The sequence below is a fragment of the Canis lupus genome, chromosome 5, assembly GCF_003254725.2.
Source record: "Canis lupus dingo isolate Sandy chromosome 5, ASM325472v2, whole genome shotgun sequence".
NCBI classification, from domain to species: domain Eukaryota; kingdom Metazoa; phylum Chordata; class Mammalia; order Carnivora; family Canidae; genus Canis; species Canis lupus.
Genome location: NC_064247.1, coordinates 52,740,701 through 52,763,268, shown reverse-complemented (window position 1 = coordinate 52,763,268; position 22,568 = coordinate 52,740,701). Strand labels below are relative to the sequence as shown.

At 39.5% G+C, this 22,568-nt stretch overlaps 1 protein-coding gene across 3 annotated transcripts in view; it reads left to right on the top strand.

Moving 5' to 3' along the window:
• Positions 1-22,568, top strand: part of C8A (complement C8 alpha chain) — a 65,039-nt gene that overhangs the window by 10,264 nt on the left and 32,207 nt on the right. For 2 of the 3 annotated variants that reach the window (XM_025427776.3, XM_035716558.2), the window contains exons 2-5: positions 7,171-7,273; positions 14,076-14,223; positions 18,230-18,419; positions 20,732-20,932. In XM_025427776.3, coding sequence (XP_025283561.3) covers positions 7,258-7,273; positions 14,076-14,223; positions 18,230-18,419; positions 20,732-20,932 — 555 coding nt within the window. In that variant the 5' untranslated portion in view covers positions 7,171-7,257. Of the gene's footprint in view, positions 1-7,170; positions 7,274-12,930; positions 13,076-14,075; positions 14,224-18,229; positions 18,420-20,731; positions 20,933-22,568 lie in introns of all 3 variants that reach the window. The other variant, XM_025427775.3, reaches the window with a different exon arrangement.

Sequence of the window (22,568 nt, the reverse complement as noted above, 5' to 3'; positions counted from 1 at the left end):
TGAAAATAAGAGAGGATTTTTTTTGTAGATTTTAGTTTTTTATTCATGAGAGACACACAGAGAGAGGCAGAGATATAGGCAGAGGGAGAAGCAGGCTCCCTGCGGGGAGCCTGATGTGGAACTCAATCCCAGGACTCCAGGACCACACTCTGAGCCAAAGGCAGTTGTTCAATCAAACATTGAGCCACCCAGGTGCCCATGAGGGGATCTTATTGATAGAAAGCTTAAGTGTCAAGAAAGTAAAAGCCCCAAAGACATCCAAATAAAAGTGCACTGGGAATCCTTGAGCATATAATACAGGAGAAGAGTCCCCAAATAACTATTCACAGATAACTCATGCATTAGTGATTTAGAAGAGGAGCTGTTTCAGAGTGAGAAGGACCAGGATATGACCATAGAAGATAGTGAGGTGAGGAAAAAGTTCCCTGGAGGTGAGGAAAAGGAGTGACCGAGGGGCAAGTGTTGGATAGCTCATTTATGGGGATGACCGAGTTTCTCAGGGTGATTGGAAGGAATTGGAATAGAGAGGAAGATTGTGAGCTGAGCACTAAAAATTTTCTTTGGAGGGGTAGTAGCACTGGCATTACATACTAGCAACATTTTATAGATCAGAGTTTCTCAAAGTATGATCTGCAGGCTCCAGGGAGTCCTCAAGATCTTTTCAGAGGGAGGGTATGTGAGTTCAAAATAATATCACAATAACATTAAGACATTTGTTCTTTTCACTGTGTTAATACTTTCATTGATGATGCAAAAGTTATGGTGGATAAAAATACTGTGGTCTTGGTACAAATTGAGGCAATGGCCTCAAACTCATAGGAAAGAAGTTAAGTTTTACTTAAGAAAGTCTCTCTTTGGGGCATCTAGGAGGCTCAGTTGGTTAAGCATCTGCTTTTGGCTCAGGTTATGACCTCAGGTTCCTGAGATTGAGCCCCCACATCAGGCTCCCAGATCAGCAGGGAATCTCCTTTTCCCTGTGCTCCTGCTCTCTCTCTCTCTCTCTCTCTCTCTCTGTCTCTCTGTCAAATAAATAAATAAAAAACTCTTTTTTTTTTTTTTTGAAGTCCCTCATGGGGATGCCTGGATGGCTCAGCAGTTGAGTGTCTCTGTCTTTGCTCAGGGCATGATCCTGAGTCCCACATCAGGCTCCCTGCATGGACCCTGCTTCTCTCTCTGCCTATGTCTCTGCCTCTCTCATGAATAAATAAATAAAATCTTTAAAAAAAAGTCGCTCACGAAAGAGTCAAAATCATTAATTCTATTAAACCTCAATCTTTGAAAAAAAATCCACTTCAATCTTCGAATACAAGTTATTTAAATATTCCATGTGATAAAATAGGGAGAATGCATTAGGAACTTCTGCCGCACTGAAGTATGGTGGTTGTTTTGAAAAAAAGCAATTATTGAATTGTAAGTCAAAGCAACCACTTTTTTTCCTGGAACACTGTTTTTACTTGACAAAATAGCTGCCAAACTATGGTTATTCAGGCTTAGTTATTTGGCAGACATTGTCTCAAAGATGAACAGAGAGCGAGTCATCACTTCAAGGAAACCAAATAACATTATTTGTTACCAATGACAAGATTTGAGCTTTCAAAAAAATTATAATTTTGGGAAACACATCTATTGAGCTTCGTGAGATCACTGATGATATTAATAAATTTGACCTTTTTATTTTATTTTATTTTATTTTATTTTATTTGACCTTTTTATATTGGAAAGGGAAATGTGTTAATTCTGTTAAGATATGCGTAGTGAACCATTGTTTTCCAAATTTCCAATGCCTAAAAAAAAATTTCCAATGCCTGGTGTTACAAAAGTCATGTATGAGTGCCAGATCCATTCAAAGTACACATAGATCAATGGACTTCAGTGTAACAGGGTGCAAAAATATTCATTGACATGCTTTCAGATTCCACATTGCAACTAATCTTTAAGAAATTACCACTTATCAAGTTGTGGTATAGTGTCAAAGAAGAATACCCAGTCTGAAAAGACTATTAAAATTCTTCTCAACTATGTAACATTTCAATTACATAAGTCTACGAGGCTGATTTTCTTTATAGGTCTCAACAAAAACAATGTAAAGCAATAGATTGAATGAAGAAGCAGAAATGAGAATCTAACTGTATTCTACTAATCCAGACATCAAAGACAGTTGCAAACATGTAAAACAATGACACACTTTTCACTAATTATTTTTCTTAAGAAATGTGTTTCCAAATAAAATTATGGCATATGTTGTAACATGTAGTGAGTTTGATATTGCAATTTTAAATAGAAAAATACATATTGTTAATATTTTGGTTTTGATTTGAATGTTATATCAATAGATGTAGCCCACTTAGACAAAGGCTCTTTGGAGTACTCAGTAATATGTAGTGTAAAAGAGTGCTGGGATCCAAGTTTGAAAACCAGTGTTAAAGACGAGTATTGCTTTGCCCATAGCTCCTTGTCTTGGGTGTCATCATTCGTCATGACTCATGGAATAATTAGCATGAGACTCGAAGCACCCTTTTCCTATACTAGGGTGATAATCGTGCCATTTGTCACAGAAGAGGCTGCCTGGTTCTCAGAAGTTATGATAAAATTGGTGGTAACAGACAATCTTTGTACACTCTTTGTTCAGTGGGCTGACCAGGCTCTAACACTGAAATAGCAGCAATGATGCTATGGAAAGGAGCTCACGCTTGGAGCCAGGCAAGCTTGTGGCTTGTCCACCTCACTCTGTGTGACCTGGACAAGCTCTCTCACCTCTCAGAGGCAGCATGGGGTAATAAGAAGAACACAGCCTTGGAGATAGGCCAGTTTCTACCTTCTACCTGTGTTATCCTGGGCAAGGCTCTCTCTCGGTTATTTTGGCTGAGTTGTAAAACAAGAAAGCAGCAGCATGATGGGGAAGTGAACATGGGCTCTGTATCAAACCAAGTAGGTCAAATTCTACCTTTATCACCCCTTAGGCTATGACTTCTGGGATTACTTAGCTCTTAGGAATCTCAGCTTTCTTATATACAAAAGGAGCTAATGATATTTACCTCCTAGAATCCTTATAGAAATTAAATGATGAGATAATCCATGTAATAGCCTAGCACTTAATAACAAAAGCCAACCTGTAACAAAAGCCAACTTTAACAAATACTTCATGAGTATTTTAACATATTTTCAATAACTCCATTAGGTAATGTTATTTTTAACAGTTTTACAGATGGGAAAGCTGTAGCTCAGAGGTGTTAAGTAACTTGCTCCAGTTTTCAAGGTCAGCAGGTAGCAAGATTTGAAATCAATCCTCTCACCCTGAACCTCATGTTCTTAACCACCAGGCTTTCTGTTACTCTGACCCTTCAAAAATGTTGCCAGTTATCCTGATTCTTCAAAAAGACAAACAAAATTGATAAGCTTTTAGGTGCACTCACCAAGGAAAAGAGAGAGAAGCAAAATATATAAAATCAGAAATGAAAAAAGAGAACTGACACCACAGAAATACAAAGGATTATAAAAGACTACTACAAAAAAGTGTATGTCAACAAATTGAAAAACAGCAGAAATGGATAAATTTCCTGGAAATTGACAATCTTCCAAAACTAAATCAGGAAGAAATAGAAAATCTGATTGTCACTAATAAAATTGAACCAGTCATCAGAAAACTCGCAACAAACAAAAGTCCAGGGCTAGATGGATTCACAGGTGAATCCACCAAAAAATTAAAAAAGAGCTAATATCTATTTTCCTCAAACTATTTCAAAAAATAGAAGATGAAGGAAGGCTTCCAAATACATTGTACAAGGCCAGCATTACTCTGATACCAAAACTAGACAAAGACACCACAAAAAAGAAAAATACAGATGCAAAAATCTCTGATGAACACAGATGCAAAAATCCTCAACAAGATATTAGCAAACCACGTTCAACAACACATTAAAAGGATCATTCACCATGTTCTAGTGGTATTTACTCCAGGGAAGCAAGAATGGTTCAATATTCACAAATCAATCAGCATGATACACCACATTAGCAAAATGAAAGATAAAAATCGCACAATCATCTCAATAGATGTAGAAAAAGCATATGACAAAATTCAAATTCATTAATGATTAAAAACTCTCAACAAAGTAGATTTAGAGGGAATATACCTCAATATAATAAAGGCTATATATGACAAACCCACAGCTAACATCATGCTCAATGGTGAAAACTGAAAGCTTTTTCTCTGAGATCAGGAATAAGACAAGGATATCCACTCTCACCACTTTTATTTAACATAGTCCTAGAAGTCCTAGTCACAGTAATCTGACAAGAGAAAGAATTAAAACATATCCAAACTGGTAAGAAGGAAGTAAAACTGTCACTGTTTGTAGATGACATGATACTATACATAGAAAACCCTAAAGACTTTACCAGAAAACTATTAAAAGTAATAAATAAATTCAGTAAAACTGTAGGATACAAAATTAATGTACAAAAAGTTAGTTCTCCTTTGTACTTGTGTCTCTAAAATTATGATAATTTGATTCATAATATGATTGATATAGAATTAAAACAGATAATTTATATAAATCCTCCAGCATCATATTTGCATACAGTAAGAGCAGTATTATTAAAATGTCCATACTACCCAAAGCAACCTACAGATTTAATGTAATCCCTATCAAAACACAAACAGAATTTTTCACAGAACTAGAACAAATAATCCTAAAATTTTTATGGAATCACAAAAGATCCCAAATAGCCAACCAGTCTTGAAAAAGAACAACAAAGCTGGAGATATCATAATTCCAGATGTCAAGATATACTACAAAGCTGCAGTAATCAAAACAGTATGGTACTAGCACAAAAATGAACACATACAACAACAGAACAGAATAGAAAGCCCAGAAATAAACCCACACTTTTATGGTCCACTAATCCACAACAAAGGAGGCAAGAATATACAATGGAAAAAAGACAATTTCCTCAACAACTGGCGCTACGAAAACTGGACAGCTACATGTGAAAGAATGAAATTGGAATACTTTCTTATACCACACACAATAATAAACTCAAATGTATTAAAGACCTAAATGTCAGACCTAAAACCATAAAATTCCCAGAAGAAAGAATACACAGCAATTTCTTTGACATCAGCTGTAGAAACATTTTTCTAGATATGTCTCCTTTGGTAAGAGAAACAAAAGCAAATTAAATTTCTAGGACCACACCAAAATAAAAAGCTTTTGTACAGTGAAGAAAGCCATCAAGAAAAGAAAAAGAGGGCAGCCGGGGTGGCTCAGTGGTTTAGCACAGCCTTAAGCCCAGGGCATGATCCTGGAGGCCCGGGATCGAGTCCCACGTCGGGCTCCCTGAATGGAGCCTGCTTCTCCCTCTGCCTGTGTCTCTGCCTCTCTCTTTCTGTATCTCTTATGAATAAATAAAATCTTAAAAAAGAGAAAAAGATAATCTACCAAATGGGAGAAGATATTTGCAAATGATCTATCTGATAAGGGGTTCATACCCAACACCAACTCAAAACTGAAACTAAATAATGTAATTAAAAGTGGAAGAGGATATGAATAGACATTTTCCCAAAGAAGACATACAGACACATGAAAAGATGCTGAACATCACTAATCAATAGGAAAATTAAAATCAAAGCCACGATGAGATCTCACCTCACAGCTGTCAGAATGGTTGAAATAAAAAACACAAGAAACAACAAGTGTTGGTGATGATGTAGAGAAAAAGAACCCTTGTACACTGTTGGTGGGAGTGCAAGCTGGTGCAACCAATGTGCACAATAGTCCAGAAGCTTTTCATGTTTTTTAAAAGATTTTATTTATTTATTCATGATAGACATAGGGGGAGAAAGAGGCAGAGACACAGACAGAGGGAGAAGCAGGCTCCATGCAAGGAGCCTGATGTGGGACTTGATCCCGGGACTCCAGGACCGCGCCCTGGGCCAAAGGCAGGCGCCAAACCGCTGAGCCACCCAGGGATCCCCCAGAAGCTTTTCAAATAATTAAAAATAGAATTATCATATGATCCAGTAATTACACTACAGGGGATCTACTCTAAGAAAATGAAAACACTATATGAAAAGATACATACACCCCAATGTTTATTGCAACATTATTGACAGTAGCCTAGATATGGAAGCAACTGAAGTGTACATCAATAGATGAATGGATTAGAATGTTGGTTTCATGTTATTATATTTTATATAATTATATATAATACATATATTTTATATATCTATAAATATGATATATAAAATGTATATTATATTATAAAATATATATAATTTATATTTGATTATTTTATTTATATTTATATTTTATATTTTATTTATGTTGCATTATAAAATCATAGAAAAATTGTATATTATATATAAAATTCTACATAATTTTTATTTATATTCATATTATATTTTATATATTTATAAATATAATATACATTATAAAGTTATATATACTGTATATTATATTATTATTTAATATTTTATTTATATTGCATTATAAAATTATATATAATTTTTATTTATATTATATATATGTAATGGAATAGTATTTGGCCATAAGAAAGAATGAAATCTTGCCATTTGCAACAACAGGGATGGATCCAGAGAATATAATGCTAAGTGAAATAAGCCAAACAAAGACAAATACTATATAATTTCATTGATATGTAAAATTTAAGAAACAAAACAAATGAACGAAGAAAAAAAGAAAAGGGGGGAAAACAGACTGTTAAATACAAACTGGTTGGTCAAAGTGTACAAACTTTCAGTTATAAGATGAATAAGTTCAGGGGATCTAATGTGCAATATGGTGACCAGAGTTAATAGTACTGTACTGTGTACTTGACATTAGCTAAGAGAGTAGATCTTAAGTGTTCTCACCAGACACACACACACATACACACACACGCACACACAGAGATAAATATGTGAGGAAATAGATGTATCAATTAGCTTGATTGTAATAATCATTTCACAATGTATATAAAACTGTAACATCATACATCTAAAATATATATAATTTTTGTCATTCATACCTCAAAAAAGGTGGGGAAAATTAATCTGTTTTCATATTAATAAGATACATTCATATTAAGAAATGTTTTTGAGTTTACAACAACACTAAAAATGATCATAATAAAAATTTTAAAAATTGAAGCAGACGTCCTTCCTCTTTATAGGAGAGTGAGTCGGGCTGTTCAGAGTGCCCCCATCACAGCAGTTCCCTGCCAACTGAGCAACTGGTCAGAGTGGACAGATTGCTTTCCATGTCAGGACAAAAAGGTAAGAACTTGGTGACTGGTTTTGGGTTATTTAATATTTGAATGGTGTACTAGGCACCTAAATGGAGATGAACAGGTCTATAAATTTAGAAATCAGGTCTAGAAATAGGTATTTGGGAGCCATGGATACATGGATGGTAGAACTTTTTCTGATTTTGTTTAGAAGCCATTGCTGGGTGAGGCTGCAAAAGATAACGTATGTTATGTTTTGTGGGCAGAGAGGTGGCCATTCAGACATGGACACACTGATCTCTATGGCCTCTCTGGGTCCTGGTCAATCAGTTACCCTCCAATGATGATCATCTACAGGGGCTAATGACCCATGGGGGAGCCAAGATAAACCATAGAATGCTCCTAAGGATTCTACGTTTACAGACTGAAAAGGCTGGCACACCCAATGAACGCACATGAGTCTATCTTGCCCACCTAAATGGTTTTGAATGGTCCAAAATGGCCACTAACCCCAGTGGCATCTCAAGGGAAGGGGAACTTTGGGAGCACTCTGACCTTTTTCAGGGGTTACTGGCTCATGGTGATAATAAAAGACAGAATAACTTCTGTTCTGTTTAATTATATTTTAAGATCTTTACAGACAACACATGCCTTTACTGGATGAACCCAGGGTAGGATGCCTCCAGGCTCCCACCTCTCTCAATGGGTATACTACTGCTTAAAGCATGTCTATTGGCACATTACTATCAAGTCTAAGTGTTTAAGCACTGATTCTCCAGCTTAGATTCTGGCTTTGCACCTTATTTGCTGTGTTACTTTGGGCATATATTTTATCCTCTCTATGCCTCAGATTCCTCATCTATAAATGGAAGTAGTAATAGTACTTATAGCATAGAGTTACTATGAGCGTTAAATGAGTAAGGTATACAAAGTGCTTTTCATGGCGCCTTGGCATATAGTGAATGTTCAGTAACTCTTAGCTGTTTTTATAATTAACTAGCCATGTCCCCTTCTCCACTGCCTGAATCAAGACCGGCTCTTTTCTCACCTGAGCTTCTCCAGAGTGTTTTCTCCTGACTCCAGACCTGCTCCTCAGTTAGGTGTAGGGCTACTCTGTGAAGGCTTGATGAGTTGTTCAAAATCACATGGAATTCAAAATCATTACAGATGGAAACACAATTTGGACCTAGTTTATTCAGCTTCTAAGCCTGAAATTATTTATTCTGCCTCTCTTGTTTCTGAGATATGCCAAAGAATCCTAGACTGCACTGCTCAAAAATATCTAGCTCCCAAATCTCATTTTGTTTTGATATCCTATGTTAGTTTTCTGAATCTGCTGTAACAAATTGCCACAAACTGGGTTGCTTAAAACAACAGAAATGTATTCTTTCACAGTTCTGGAGGCCAGAAGTTTGGTAGGGCCATGCTCCCTCTGGAGGGTCTAGGGGAGAGTCTGTTCTTTGCCTCTTCTGGCTTCTGGTGGCCATCAGCAATCCCTGACTTATGGCCAATCTCTGTGCTACAATCTCTGCCTCTGCAGCCATATCACCTCCTCCTCTTCTGTGTGTCTACTTTGTGTGTCTGTGTTAAATCTCCCTCTGCCTTTCCCTTTTAAGGATACTGTGAGGACATTTAGGACCTACCTGGATAATCCAGTATAATCTCTTCATTTCAAAAAGCTTAATAATATCTGCAAAGACCCTTTTTCCAAATAAGGTGACATTTACAACTTTCAAGGACTAGGATTTGATTTCTTTGCATGGCCATTATTAACTTATTATATATTCTAAACTCTCTATCTATATCTATATCTATGTAGATAGATAGATAGATAGATAGATAGATAGATAGATATAGATATATTTGTCCTGTGTTGCAGCTTAGATAGCAGATAGCACAGGTGAATGACTTACTATTTAGATCAGAATTGAATTACTCCTTTCACTACTCATAAAGACATATGTGTCTATTTTTTTTAAAGATCTTTTATTTATTTATTTGAGAGAGGGAGAGAAAGAGAACACGGGCGGGGGGGGGGGGGTGTGGTACAGACAGAGAAGCAGACTCCCTGCCAGAGCCTAGCCTGGAGCTGAATCCCAGGACCCTGGGATCATGACCTGAGCCAAAGGCAGATGCTTAACTAGCTGAGCTACCCAGGCACCCCAACATATGTGTCCTTAAAATAATCCTTAAAATCATTAAATTCTGTTAATTACTTAAGTGAAAGACCACCCTAGTTTCCTCTTATTAATGTGTTTTTCTCCCTCTCAAAATCACCCAAAGATGTGCATTTCTAGAAAGAAACATTATCAACCAGCTAGAAAAGAAAATTATGTCTTAATGATACCAACACAGGCACCAGCACGGAGAAGTCTCTAAGGGAGTATCTGCACCAACCTCTCTGCAGCACAATGTCTTCATTATTTGATAACAACCCAGAAAATGGGGATTCAGTGGGAATGAACCTCGTGTCTGTACCAGCATTCCAATACAGAAACCACAAGAAGGATGATAATGGCATTTATAGTCACCATTTATTAAATAATTTTTATATATCAGGCACTGTGCTAATGCTTTAATAAATTGTCTTAGTTGACTTTCACAGCCAACTCCAAGATACCATTGCCCCTTTGGTTAGGTCACCAATAGAGACACAGCCTAGATTTAACTCTTGGTCAGTCGGATTCGAAAATGCCCATGTGCCTAACCACTTCACTCTACTACCTCCCCTCGAACTCTGTGAAGAATCATAATGATATTAGTGGCTATCTAATCCAATCCCCACTCAGTCATAAATCCTTCTGGAGTAGCCCAACAGCTGGCTACAAAAATGATGCTGATGTTGATAACTATTACTAATGAGTGCACTCCAGGAAACAGGCCAAGTGCTGACATCTATACAAGTCTTATCACTAATCTTCACAAGACTCTCCTATCTCTCCTACAGATGGGAAAACTGAGGGTCAGAGATGTTAAGTAATTTATATAGTGATGCAAAGAGAGTGAGCAGCAGAACTGGAATTCCAACCCAGCTTAAAAATGGGATTCAGAATAGTCTTTAACCTCCTCAATTTGTGAGGATTAAATGAGATAAAGAATGTGAAGTATCCCGCCAGTAGTGAGCACTCAATAAATGGTAGCTATATAGCCATCATCATGTTGGTAACTGCAGGTCTTAAAACTCGGATGAACATTATGAAGAGTGACAAAATTTGGCTCTACATTAGTATGCTGAGTAGTGCTTTATGTACCGTATCTTGGCAAGATGTGGGAAGAGAATTAAAATATCCTAATATTCCCAAACTGATTGTTAATTCTAATCTCTTCCCATTGAGTTTACAAATCTCTTATCACTCTTATTAACTGGGAGGCAGAAAAGGCAAATGAACAGGTTTGCTTTTCACCTTTTTTTGCTACTCCTGTCTCTTTACTCATGAGCAGTTGCAGAGGCAAAAGTAGGCAAGAGGAGAGAGAGGGGAAACTGCATGCTTCACACGCACCCACTGGAATCAGCTGGAAAAGACTCCACTGATAATGACGGGGAAAGCTATTGAGCACCAATGATATGCCAGACACAGGGCTAGGTGCTTTGCTCACACATTCTCTCACTTAGTTCTCACAACACCCTTTCAAAGTGAAGGGTCATCACATCTACTTTACATATTAAAAAACAGGAACTCAGAAAAGGTAAGTGGCTTGCTTATGGTGAGTTGGTAAGTGAGAACTCAGTCAGTCTAAATTCTCATGCTCATGCTCTTTCACCTACAGGGAACAGGTGAAACAATCATTAGCAACTGTAATTGGTGAGGTCATCTTGATCAACCACCTCATTTTACAGATTTGGGAACCGAAGCACAAAGTATCAGGCACTGATACTTTATATAGCAAGTAAGAAATAGATTCAGGAATAAACAAATGAACAAAATGCAGAACCAGACCTATAAATACAGAGAACAAATTTATGGTTTCCAGAGGGCTGGGGATGGGGAAGATGGGCAAAATGGGTAAGGGAAGTGGGAAATATAGGCTTCTATTTATGGAATAAGTAGGTCATGTGGATAAAAATTACGGCATAGGGAATATAGTCAATGGTATTGTAACAGCATTGTATGGTGATAGCTATGCTTGTGAACATATAACATAGAGAAGTTGAATCACTCTGTTGTGCAATTGAAATTAATTGAAATTGGTGTACTCTGTTGTGCACCAACTATACTGGAAGGAAGGAAGGAAGGAAGGAAGGAAGGAAAGAAAGAAAGAAAGAAAGAAGAAAAGAAAGAAAGAAAAGAAAGAAAGAAAGAAGAAAGAAAGAAAGAAAGAAAGAAAGAAGAAAGAAGAAGAAGAAGAAAGAAAGAAAGAAAGAAAGAAAGAAAGAAAGAAAGAAAGAAAGAAAGAAAGAAAGAAAAAAGAAAGAAAGAGGCTAGGAATTCACTTTATTTGCTGTTCAAACCACTGCTTTCCTACTTAGTTCAGAACAGTTTTGAAAGAAAATCTTGTAGGCTGGGCCAAGGCAAGAGGCGGCAGAAAATATGGAGCTCTCCATTCAGCATGTTTCCTATGTTAACATTTTATCTCCTCAACTAGACGCTAAGCTTCTTTTTTTTTTTTTTTTTTGACGCTAAACTTCTTGAAGGTGGGGATGGAATTTCATTTTTCTCTGGATATCCTAGTGCTCAGCTTCCTTCTTCTACATTAGTGCCCAAAGCTGTACACCATATAGAAAGTAGTATCATGAAACCATAGAGCTCCAAGATTGGTATGCATTTTTATTCTTTCTGTCTTTCTTTGAACAAGAATTTGTTCATGTGCAGTCATAGCTGCACCCAGGGACTCAGATGATGTCTCTATCTCTTGGATGAGCTCTTTCTACCTAGTAGGCTAGATGACCACTTGATGCACACAGTTCCTAGTAACTTCAGAAAAAAAGATACTGTCTTTTCCAATAGTTCAAGAAAATCTTCTGAGAGAATAATGATTGCCCTAAGGTTGAGTCATGATCCCAAAGCCAATCATTGCAATTTGGCAGATGTGGTACCCTGGTTGATCCGGCCTGGATCACACATTCCTGTGACTCAGGGGGTGATATCAATGCCACTAGAACCATATGAGATATGTCCCAAGGAAAGAGGATGCCATGACCAGAAGAAATGTTGCAGAGCGAAAGCAACAAACATCTTATAAAAGTACCTCTCACGTACATGACCATAGATTACGTGTCAAGTGTATGAAACCAAATAAGACATGGTCCTCCTTTTGCCACTCCATCCCCTGTTTGCAAACTATTCTTAAACTAGTGAGAAAAGTAAATAAACAAATAAGTCGACCAGGGATGACAAGTGGGAAGAGAGAAGGAGGCACAGGGAACTATAAAAAATGTAGAGGAGGTACACTGGGAATCATGAAAGATGAATAGGTACTAACTGGTTGAAGAGGTGGGGAGAGAAGGTCCTTCCTAACAAGTAAAAAGAAATATTTTGTTCAAGTCTTTCATTTGATCTTTGGAGGACCTATTCAACATTCCCACTGGTTACTGTGCCACCCCTGGCTGAACAACACCACTTAGTAACACCCATCCCCTCAAAAGACAGCTTTTTAGGCAGCTCTCAATCATCAGATAGTTATTCCTTATGTTGAGCCGAGACCCGCCTGCACAAATCTTGTTTGATTGATAGACAGTGAATCTGTCTGGTTCAAAATCTGATTTAGTACCGATACCGGAGCCTCCTGCAACCAGACAAGTTTGGGGGAACCATCTGCAGTGGTGATGTCTGGGATCAAGCCAGCTGTCACAGTCCCACAGCTTGTCTACACCAAGCACAGTGTGGACAGGATTTCCAGTGTAAGGAGACAGGTGAGTAGCATTCCAGTGGGATAACAGCTGTGCCCTGTCAAACTAAATGCAAAAACAGTCACCCTGGAGCTTGTTCAAATGCCGACTCTCTAGCTCTTCCCCTAGCGGCTGTCATTCTGTAGGTTTGGGGTGGGGCTCAGGAACCTACGTTTTAAGCCAACCCACCCAGTATCCCAAGTAATTTTGATATAAGTTTGTAGGAACATCCATTGATTAAATTCTAAATTAATTCACTCATTCATCCCTTCATTGAATAAATATTGATTGGGCACATATGTGCCAGGCAGCGGGCTACCTGCTGGTGACACAGAAGATGAAAAGGTAATGTGCCTGACAATGAGGTAGCCCTAGCGTCTTTGGGAGTGAGACCTACAAGGAGTCATAGGTCTAGTCGTAGACCTACAAGGAGACAATACTGTGTGATTGCCAGTGTAACAGGCATAGGCCCATGGGTCAATGGCCCTCACTGGCTAGGAATGACCAAACTGTGTTGGGGAGTCAGAACAGGCTTTAAAGTGGCACTTGAGCTGAGACTTAGAAAGTAGCAATGAATTAGTGAGGAGAAAGAATATGCAAACACACACAGGGATTTAAGGACTAGCAATGGGTGCAGAATGATTGCAGGTCAGGGCTTTGGGAAGAGAGATAGGGGATGGGTCTGGTAGGGAATGGAGGACCATACTGTGGCATTTGGAAGAACAGGAATAGAAATCATGGAAGGATATAGAGCAGGGGGATGACACGGCCACACTGACATTTTAGAAACATCACTGGAGCTGCCACATGGAGGATGAGTTTTAGAGGGGAGCCTGCTGCGGGGCCTGAGCTGGGAGTGGGAGCTAGGAGTAGGAAACAGGATGGAAGGAGGGCAGGGGACAGAGAGATGAAGAGGGGTGAGGGGCTGCTTGGGAAGTGGGATGGATGTGGTGACTCTGGATGTGGGTCACGGGGGAGAGGGAGGAGTCTGAGAGGCTCCCACAGCCTCTCCTCTCTCTCTTAGGTCGCTGCCTGAAACGCCACCTTGTGTGTAATGGAGACAAGGATTGCCTTGATGGCTCTGATGAGGATGACTGTGAAGATGTCAGGGTGGCTGAAAATGACTGCAGCCAGTATGAACCCATTCCAGGCTCAGAGAGTGCGGCCTTGGGGTGAGTCTTGCCTTCCAGCTGTTTGGGGACACAGAATGGTTCTTTTCGATCACCAGTATTATTTTGAGGACAGAAGAGGATCCTTCGGCAGTGCATCCCATGAGGCAGCCCTCTGAGGTAGTGTGATGGTCCATTTGGGCTACTAAAGGTAGCGTGATGGTCCACTTGGGCTACTAAAGGTAGCGTGATGGTCCACTTGGGCTACTATGACAAAATGCCACACATTGGGTGGCTTCTAAGCAACAGAAATTTATTTCTCATAGTTCTAGAGGCTGGATGTCTGAGGTCAAAGTGATGGCAGGGTTGGCTTCTTTTGAGGCCACTCTTCTTGGCTCGTCGATGGCTTTCCTTCAGTGTGTGTCTGGGTCCTAATCTCTTTATCCTTTTTAAAGATTTTTATTTATTTGAGAGAGAGAGTGAGAGAGCATGGGGGGAGGGGCAGAGGGAGAGGCAGAAGCAGACTCCCACTTAGCAGAGAGCCCGACACTGGGCTCCATCCCAGGACTCGGATCACGACCTGAGCTGAAATCAAGAGTTGGATGCTTAACCAACTAAGCCACCCAGGCACTCTCCTCCTCCTCCTCCTCCTCCTCCTCCTCCTCCTCCTCCTCCTCCTCCTCCTCCTCCTCCTCCTCCTCCTCCTTCTTCTTCTTCTTCTTCTTCTTCTTCTTCTTCTTCTTCTTCTTCTTCTTCTTCTTCTTCTTCAAAAGATTTATTTATTTGAGAGAGATAGAGCATGCAAGCGGGGGTAACGCAGGAGAAGAGAGAGAGAGAATTCTTAAGCAGACTACCCATTGAGCACCGAACCCAACACAGGGGTGCTCAATCCCAGAACCCCAAGATCATGACCCGAGCCAAAATCCAGAGTCAGCCAACTGACTGAGCCACCCAGGTGCTTCCTAATCTCTTCTTATAAGGACACCAGTCATATTAGATTAGGGCCTAACAGCCCCATTTTAACTCAATTACCTACGTAAAGACCCTCTCACTAAAATACAGTCAAATTCTGAGGTTTTGGGGCCAGGACTTCAACACCTAAATGTTAGACACAATTCAGCCCCTAATACTAATAAAAGGGGATTTTGTTGATTTTGAAAGTGATTGCGGGTAAATAAAGGAGAAGCATGAAATGGTGAATTGTTAATTTGAAAAGAAATTCCCTCCTTATTGGCAAAAAGGTTGAAGACCATGATCTTGCTCTCATGTGATTCAAAGGAGCATTTGAATACACTTCCCAAGTGTGCTTTGCCCACACTGAACACTGACATCAACACAGTGGCCCCACCTCCACTCCCAATAGCTGACACTTTGAGTTTTTCATTCTGCCAAGATCTCAGAAGGCTTTCCTGAGATCGTTTTTTAATTTAAGGATGTCACAGTTTTTAAATTTTTATTGATTGCCACAGAAGTAATACATATTTGTGGTAAAAACCGAAAGTCTTCCTTCATCCTCCCCAATCTGCACCCCTGAAGGCCACTTCCTCCTACTTCTTTCCCTAGAACTGACTGACCCCCATCAACAGTTTGGTGTAGGACTTTCAGATCATGTAAAAAATACACTGACAATATACAATGTATGGAAGATATGCCTATAAGTATTGTACATGATAGCCATAAGTATATTTTACATAAATGTGATCATACTATACATATTGTGTGTAACTTGATTTTTACTTAACAATATATTTTGAAGATGCCCTCCACCCCCATTTTCTACTGTCTTTTTCTAAGAAACATAGTGTTCTATAACAGGGGTCAGCAAACTATGGCCCGAAGGCCAAATTCAGGCTGCTTCTTATTTTTGTAAATAAATGTTTACTGGGACGCAGCTTTCATCCCACAATGATGGGTGTTGAGTATTTGCAACAAAGACCCATGGGCTATATAAAGCCCATGTTTAGTATCTGACCCTTTATAAAAAAAAAGTTGCTGACTCTTCTCCCATAGTATAAATACATGAAAATTCATTTGACTACTTTCTATTGAAAGATAATTAGCTTGTTCCCATTTTCCCCTCTTATAAACAATGCTGCAAGGAACATCCTTGTACCTTATCTTTGTATGCATGTGAGTATTTCTGCACAGATTTCCTAAAAGTGGAATTTTTCTCTGTCTTTTCATTTTCACTGGGTCTTCTGCAATCTGCTTTTCTAAATATACAGTGGCTTAGTAACCTCATATGCTTAGAAGTTATAGTTATAATCTTAGGAGTAATTATTTCTTTGAATTTTTGTTTAGCTCACTAGAGAGTCTATATTTATAAGCCAAAAGCAGAAACATGTTTAATGGGCAAAAAGAAAAGTAAGGGGGCAAAGTAAAGGGAAGGCACCCAGATTTTGTATCAAAAAAAAATTTAGCTGTGACTATAGGCAGGCGAATTACCTACTTTTCCTGAGCTTCAATTTCTGCATTTACAAAATTGTCATGAGGTTGAAAGTTAATGAATGCTGAATGTCTGGTAGAGTGTGTATTCAATTCACCATAGCTATTACCACATCACTTCCATTAATATGAAGAAAGAGATGGAGAGAGGAGGTGAAGAATGAAGGTAACATACCTTGAATTTCTACTGTATGCCAAGTGCTCTATAATTATCCATTTATTCCTTTGAGGCAGGTATTATTCATAGTTAACCCCCTGCTCATCTTCTGCCCTTGTGCCTTTTCACTGAGGGAACGAGCAAATATGACAAATGCTATACCAAAGGTAATCACTGAATGCCATGAGAACACAGAGGAAGCAACAATACTCTGTCCAGGATAATAATAGAAGGTCAGATAGAGGAGGCAATGTTTGAGTTGGGTTTAAAAGGCTGCATAGGAGTTTGAAGGGCAGAGACAAGCAAACATTTTATTATCTATATCAGAAGAGGCTTTGATTGTTAGGCCTTGGATCTCTTAGCCAAATTAAAATGTTTTTGTTCAGTTAACTCTCTCCTTTGTAGAAAATTAAGGCTTTCTTTCATCTGTGTAACACTTTTCATGCCTCAATATAGTTCAGTCATCTATAGCCTAAAATGGAGTTCTTGGGCAGATGGATGTGAAATGCCTCCCAGAGGGTGAAGTGAAGGAAAGTGTTTCTGGAAGGGTACTGGGCTAGAGGAGAGGAAGTATCATTTGTGGAGTGCCTAATATGTTTTATAACTTTGCTTCCATTTTACTTTAATACTCTCATTTAGACTTCACAAAAAGCATGAGAAGTAGTTTTATTATGCCTGTTCTTCAAATGAGGAAAATGAGCTTCAGAAAAGCATCTAGAATGTGTCCAGATTCACACAGCTAGTATGTGACAGAGCTAGAAATTAAACAGGAGTCTCAATGATCTTCAAATCACACCCTCTGCTGTTCTATGCCACCTTGAAGACAACAGCCTTTCTGAGGATTAGAGTCTCAACTTGGTACTGAGAGTCAACATGTCAAATCTATTTTTTACCATCAGAGCTTTTCTGAAACAGCATAAAGATAACAATAGCAACATTTATTCAGTATTTGATATATGCTAAGTACTTTCTGGTTCCTTTGTATGTTGTAACTCATATTTAACTCTCTGAGGGCAGCTGTATTAACTGCTTTTTATAAATGACTAAACTGAGGCATAGAAAGGTTAAATGATTTGCCCAAGGTCACATAGTGAGGTTTAGCAGAGCTGGGAAATGGGTTCAACCTGTTGGACTCTGTTCTTGGATTTCTGATAATTGTGCCTATTCTTCTGTAACTCACACAACAAATTTTTAGGAGTGCCTTCTCTGTGGGAGCATCGTTGTAGGCAAGGATAGAGCTGTCAGCTGCTCTGGTCAAAGGGAACTGGGGCCTGGCTGAACCCACTGAGGTTTCCAGTGTTACCCAAAGTGGAATTTAAGGTACTTTGAGGAACCCAAGGGCTCCACCCAGAACCAAGTCTGAGAAGCCACTGCTTGGACCAGCAATAATGTCTTCTGGAAGAGAGTTTATGCTATCTTGGCCTTTTCAGTGTTCTCTCCCAGAAGCTATCTGCCTTTTCGATTTAGATACAATATCCTGACCCAGAAAGAAGCTCAGCATGTGTATGACCCCAGGTATTATGGGGGCCAGTGTGAGACAGTGTACAATGGGGAATGGAGGGAGATTCGATATGACCCCACCTGTGAGCGTCTCTACTATGGAGAGGATGAGAAGTACTTCCGGAAACCCTACAACTTCCTCAAGTACCACTTTGAGGTAAGTCTGCATGGGGTGCTCACAGGCCACTGGAGGGTGGGGGTGGGGAGAGAGAGGCCTGTGGATGGAGATGGACTCCTTGATTTGGAAGGTTCTAGTTGCTATAGAGCTTGCTGGCGGCTGAAGTTCCCCTGACATCTGCTCCTACGCATGCTCCGTGCTGGAGGGCACTGACAACGAGGGCAGGGCCAATGACAGGCAGGACAGAAATGTGACCATCCACTTGCTACATCTTGGCTCCATTCCATAATCAATGACACAGATCCCGGGTTCAGTTCTCATAAGGCCTGTTTCCATGTTGTGCTCTTGTAGAATATAAGTATTTGGGACCTTGAGCAGATCATTGCCCCTCCCTGGGCCCAGTTTCCTGCCATGTAAATTAGGGATCAGGACAGGAGGTGTCTGGGTAGGGTTCTGAGCCCAAGGCCCCCAGTTTCACCAAGAGCAGCTCCCCACTGATCACCTTCTTTCTTTCTTTTTTTAAATTCCAGTATAGTTAGCATACACTATTATATTACTTTAATGTGTACAGTATAGTGATTCAATAGCCCCACAGGATACCTGTGCTTATCAGGTTAAGTGCACTCTTAATTCCCTCTTCCTGTTTCACTTATCCTCCCCCTACCTCCTCTATGCCAACCACTTGTTTGTTCTTCATATTTAAGAATCTTTTTTTTTTTTTTTGGTCTCTTTTTTCCTGTGTTCATTTGTTTTGTTTCTTATATTCCACATTTGAGTGAAATCACATGGTGTTTGTCTTTCTCTGATAACTTTCTTATCTTGGGTTTCCATATGTGATTTTTTTTTCCATATGTGATTTTGTTTAAAGAAAGGGATCTGCTGTTGAGAAGTGCTTGCAAAATGCTGCTGATCCCTAAATTCCATCCATCTCTAAAATTCTGTGGTATTCTGGTCGCTCAGAGCGCCACATGGCTCATGACCAGCTCAAGGGCCTACTCCCAACCATTCCTTGCTGTACCCCTTACCCTCTAGGTGAGATAGCTACACAGACAGCTTCACTGGTTGCTCACATGCACCAGATCATACACTTCCACACAAATTGTCTCATTTAATCCTCACAAACACAATGAGGTACATGTTATCATTGCCCCATTTCGGATATGAAAAGACCAAGAGACTTAGAGGGATAAAGTATCAGGCCCAAAGGTATGCTGCAGTAGGTGGCAGAGACAAGATTCAAACCCAGATTATCTCAATGAAGCCTGGCTATATGTCATTTAAAAGGAAAGACAGATTATACACATTACATGCATATAGTCATATGCATTCTATCTTTACAGAGAGATGGTAGGATCCAGGGATTCTGAACAATTATTAGTTACATTCCCCTTCCCCCAACTTTCTCAAGAAAAAAGTACTGAAGACAGGACAAGTCCACCCCACTCCTTGCTTTGGAATATTCTATTTCCCCATCCCACTTCCACCCCTACTTCCCTACCCCACTTGCACTGCTACCATCAAGCCTATGGTAAGCTGAGCTGGAAGACACAGACAATGCCATTTCCCTAACCTCGAGGATAGTCTGAGGCTTATGTGTCCAGCAAGACAGACTAGGCTATGCTGTGGCAACAAAGGATTCTGAAGTCTCAGTGCTTTAAAGCAGCAGTGGCCCTATGCTACACGTCTATCCTAGGGTGGAAGGGGAACTCATCATCACAGACACTTGGGATCCAAACTAATGGAGGTTCTATCTCAACACATGCTCCTGTGATTGCAGAACTAACCACTTGTGCTTAAGCCTTACTCTCTTGGCTTAGGCCAGGAACAAAGCCATGCCTCTGTTCAAGCTGGAAGAGAAGTGCAACCCTACCGTGTGCCTGGAATGAAATAACCCTGCATTTGTGGGCAGTACTAGAGCATACTTCGCCTACAACTCCCACCACCTGTTCGCCTTCCTTGACCCTTTCCTCTCAGATCCACACCCAGATGTGGCTTTCTGGATATCTCCATTGCAGAGATAGGTGCCCTACAGGAAGGATAAGTCAGCTGGAAAAAAAAATCTGTATTCAAACAATATAGCATTTTATCAGAATCATGAGTTGTGTGTATGTGTGTGTGTGTATTTAAAAATAAATTTTTTAGCACTGCCACTAAGCAATAACTAAACTAACTGCTGTATTTTTGGTATTTTAGTGAGTGAGCATCAATCTGACGCCTGGAGTAGCCTTTTAAAATAATTATTTATAATAATCTGCAACTTGAGATATTTTACAGAGCAAAGATTTAAATATGAAGCACAAATTGTAATATAACTACGTGCACAAAGCTAACATCTGTTTGCTTCTTTTCAGGCGCTGGCAGATACTAGATTCTCTTCAGAGTTATATGATGATGCACATGACCTTCTTTCTAAAGTAAAAAATAACAACTTTGTGTCGACGGGAGTGACTGTGGGTGTGAGCTTCACAGGCAGCTCTGTAACGGTGGATGTGGGTGTATCCAGTTCACAAAACTCTTCATCCTTGGATGAGTTAAAGAAGTATAATAAGAAGGTATTAAAGCATAATGCCTGTGTCAAACAGTATTCCATAATCTGCACTGAACATGTATTACCTTAATTGCATTAAAAAGTACAGTAGTAATTGAACTGCATTTGCTTGTGTAATTGGAAATGTCTGATCAGTGGTAATCATGTTTGTTTTTCTTATTACGCTTTTGGACACAGAATCATCACAAAGAGAATAAAATTAAATGATAAGAGTAGAACTCTTATCGCTTCACCCCATTCTTTTTCATGGTTACCTGGAGCATACAGAGAAATACTTAGAATAGTAATGGCTTAAAGGGAAACAGCCAGGCCCTGTGAACTAGATTTGGAAGCATCCTAAAGCAAGCCAGGCTTTTCTGAATAGATGGAGGACTGGCATGCTCTATCAATCATTCATTTATTTATCAGACATTCACCACTAACTTCCTATTAACCTAAGCGACCGGGCAATGCTTCCTTGAGGAATGGACATTCACCTAAACTGACATCAATTTTTTTTTTATTTTTAAGAATTTTTTTAAAAATGGCATCTAAAGACTAGTACAGGCTGTCCCGATGAGGTGAGGTGGAAGTTAGTAATGGGTCTTCTGGGCCGAGGGAACAGCATTGCACAAAGGCCTAGAGATGACAGACAGCCTCACACAAATTTGGGATTGCAAAGACTTCAACCAGCTGACCCACAGGATGGGAAGGGAAAGTAGGGAGAGACAGAGATGGAGAAATCATCTGGTAAATATTTACCGAATTGATTAAAAGTTTACCAAAAGCCTCAACTGTATTGATACCAGAGCTGTAGATTTACTTGGAGCTCAAAAAATTATTCTGGATGATGACAATACAGTTATGAAAATTAACTTATCAACAGATATAAATTACATTTGGGAGCTTTGCCACAAGCAAAGTTAGCTGTCGCTCTGAAGGGGAAGTATGGTTCTGAGATCTGGCTATCACATGGTCATGTGGACATTTCTCAAAGCAGGTGGCCTTTTCAAAATTTCACTATCACTTTGGATCAAGGTTTACTTGGAAGCAATGGCCATACACGATCCTCTCCTTAATTTTTTTTTTTTTGAGAGAGAGAGGGGGAGAGAGGGCAAGAGAGCCTGAACGAGAAAGGAGCGGGGTGGGGGAGAGAGAATCTTAAGCAGGCTCTATGTTCAGCATGGAGCCTGATGTAGGGCTTGATCTCATAACCCTGAGACCATGACCTGAGCTAAAACCAAGAGTCCGACGCTCAACTGACTGAGCCACCTAGGCACCCTGATCCCCTTTCCCTTAAACCAATCCAATATTACCCCATTCTTGTCTTTTTTATTATCTCAGGAGCCTGCTTCACTTTATTACTTAACAGTACAAGATTACCACTAGAACATAAGCTCTATGATTGGAGGGGTCTATGTCATTCAAGATGATGTCCTCTGCTCCTAGCATAATGCAAGTGACTAATGCAAGGCTCTTACTCGTTCAGTAAGCTACCTAAATAAATAATGTTGGCATTTCATGTCATCAAAAATATTCCTAAGCATAATTTTTCATGGATACTGAATATTTGTGTAGGAGGTTGCTTTGTGCCATGCAGTAATTAGAGCAGGGAGATGTGTGGAGGTGACAATGGACTGGGGACAGAACAGAGTGAGCAG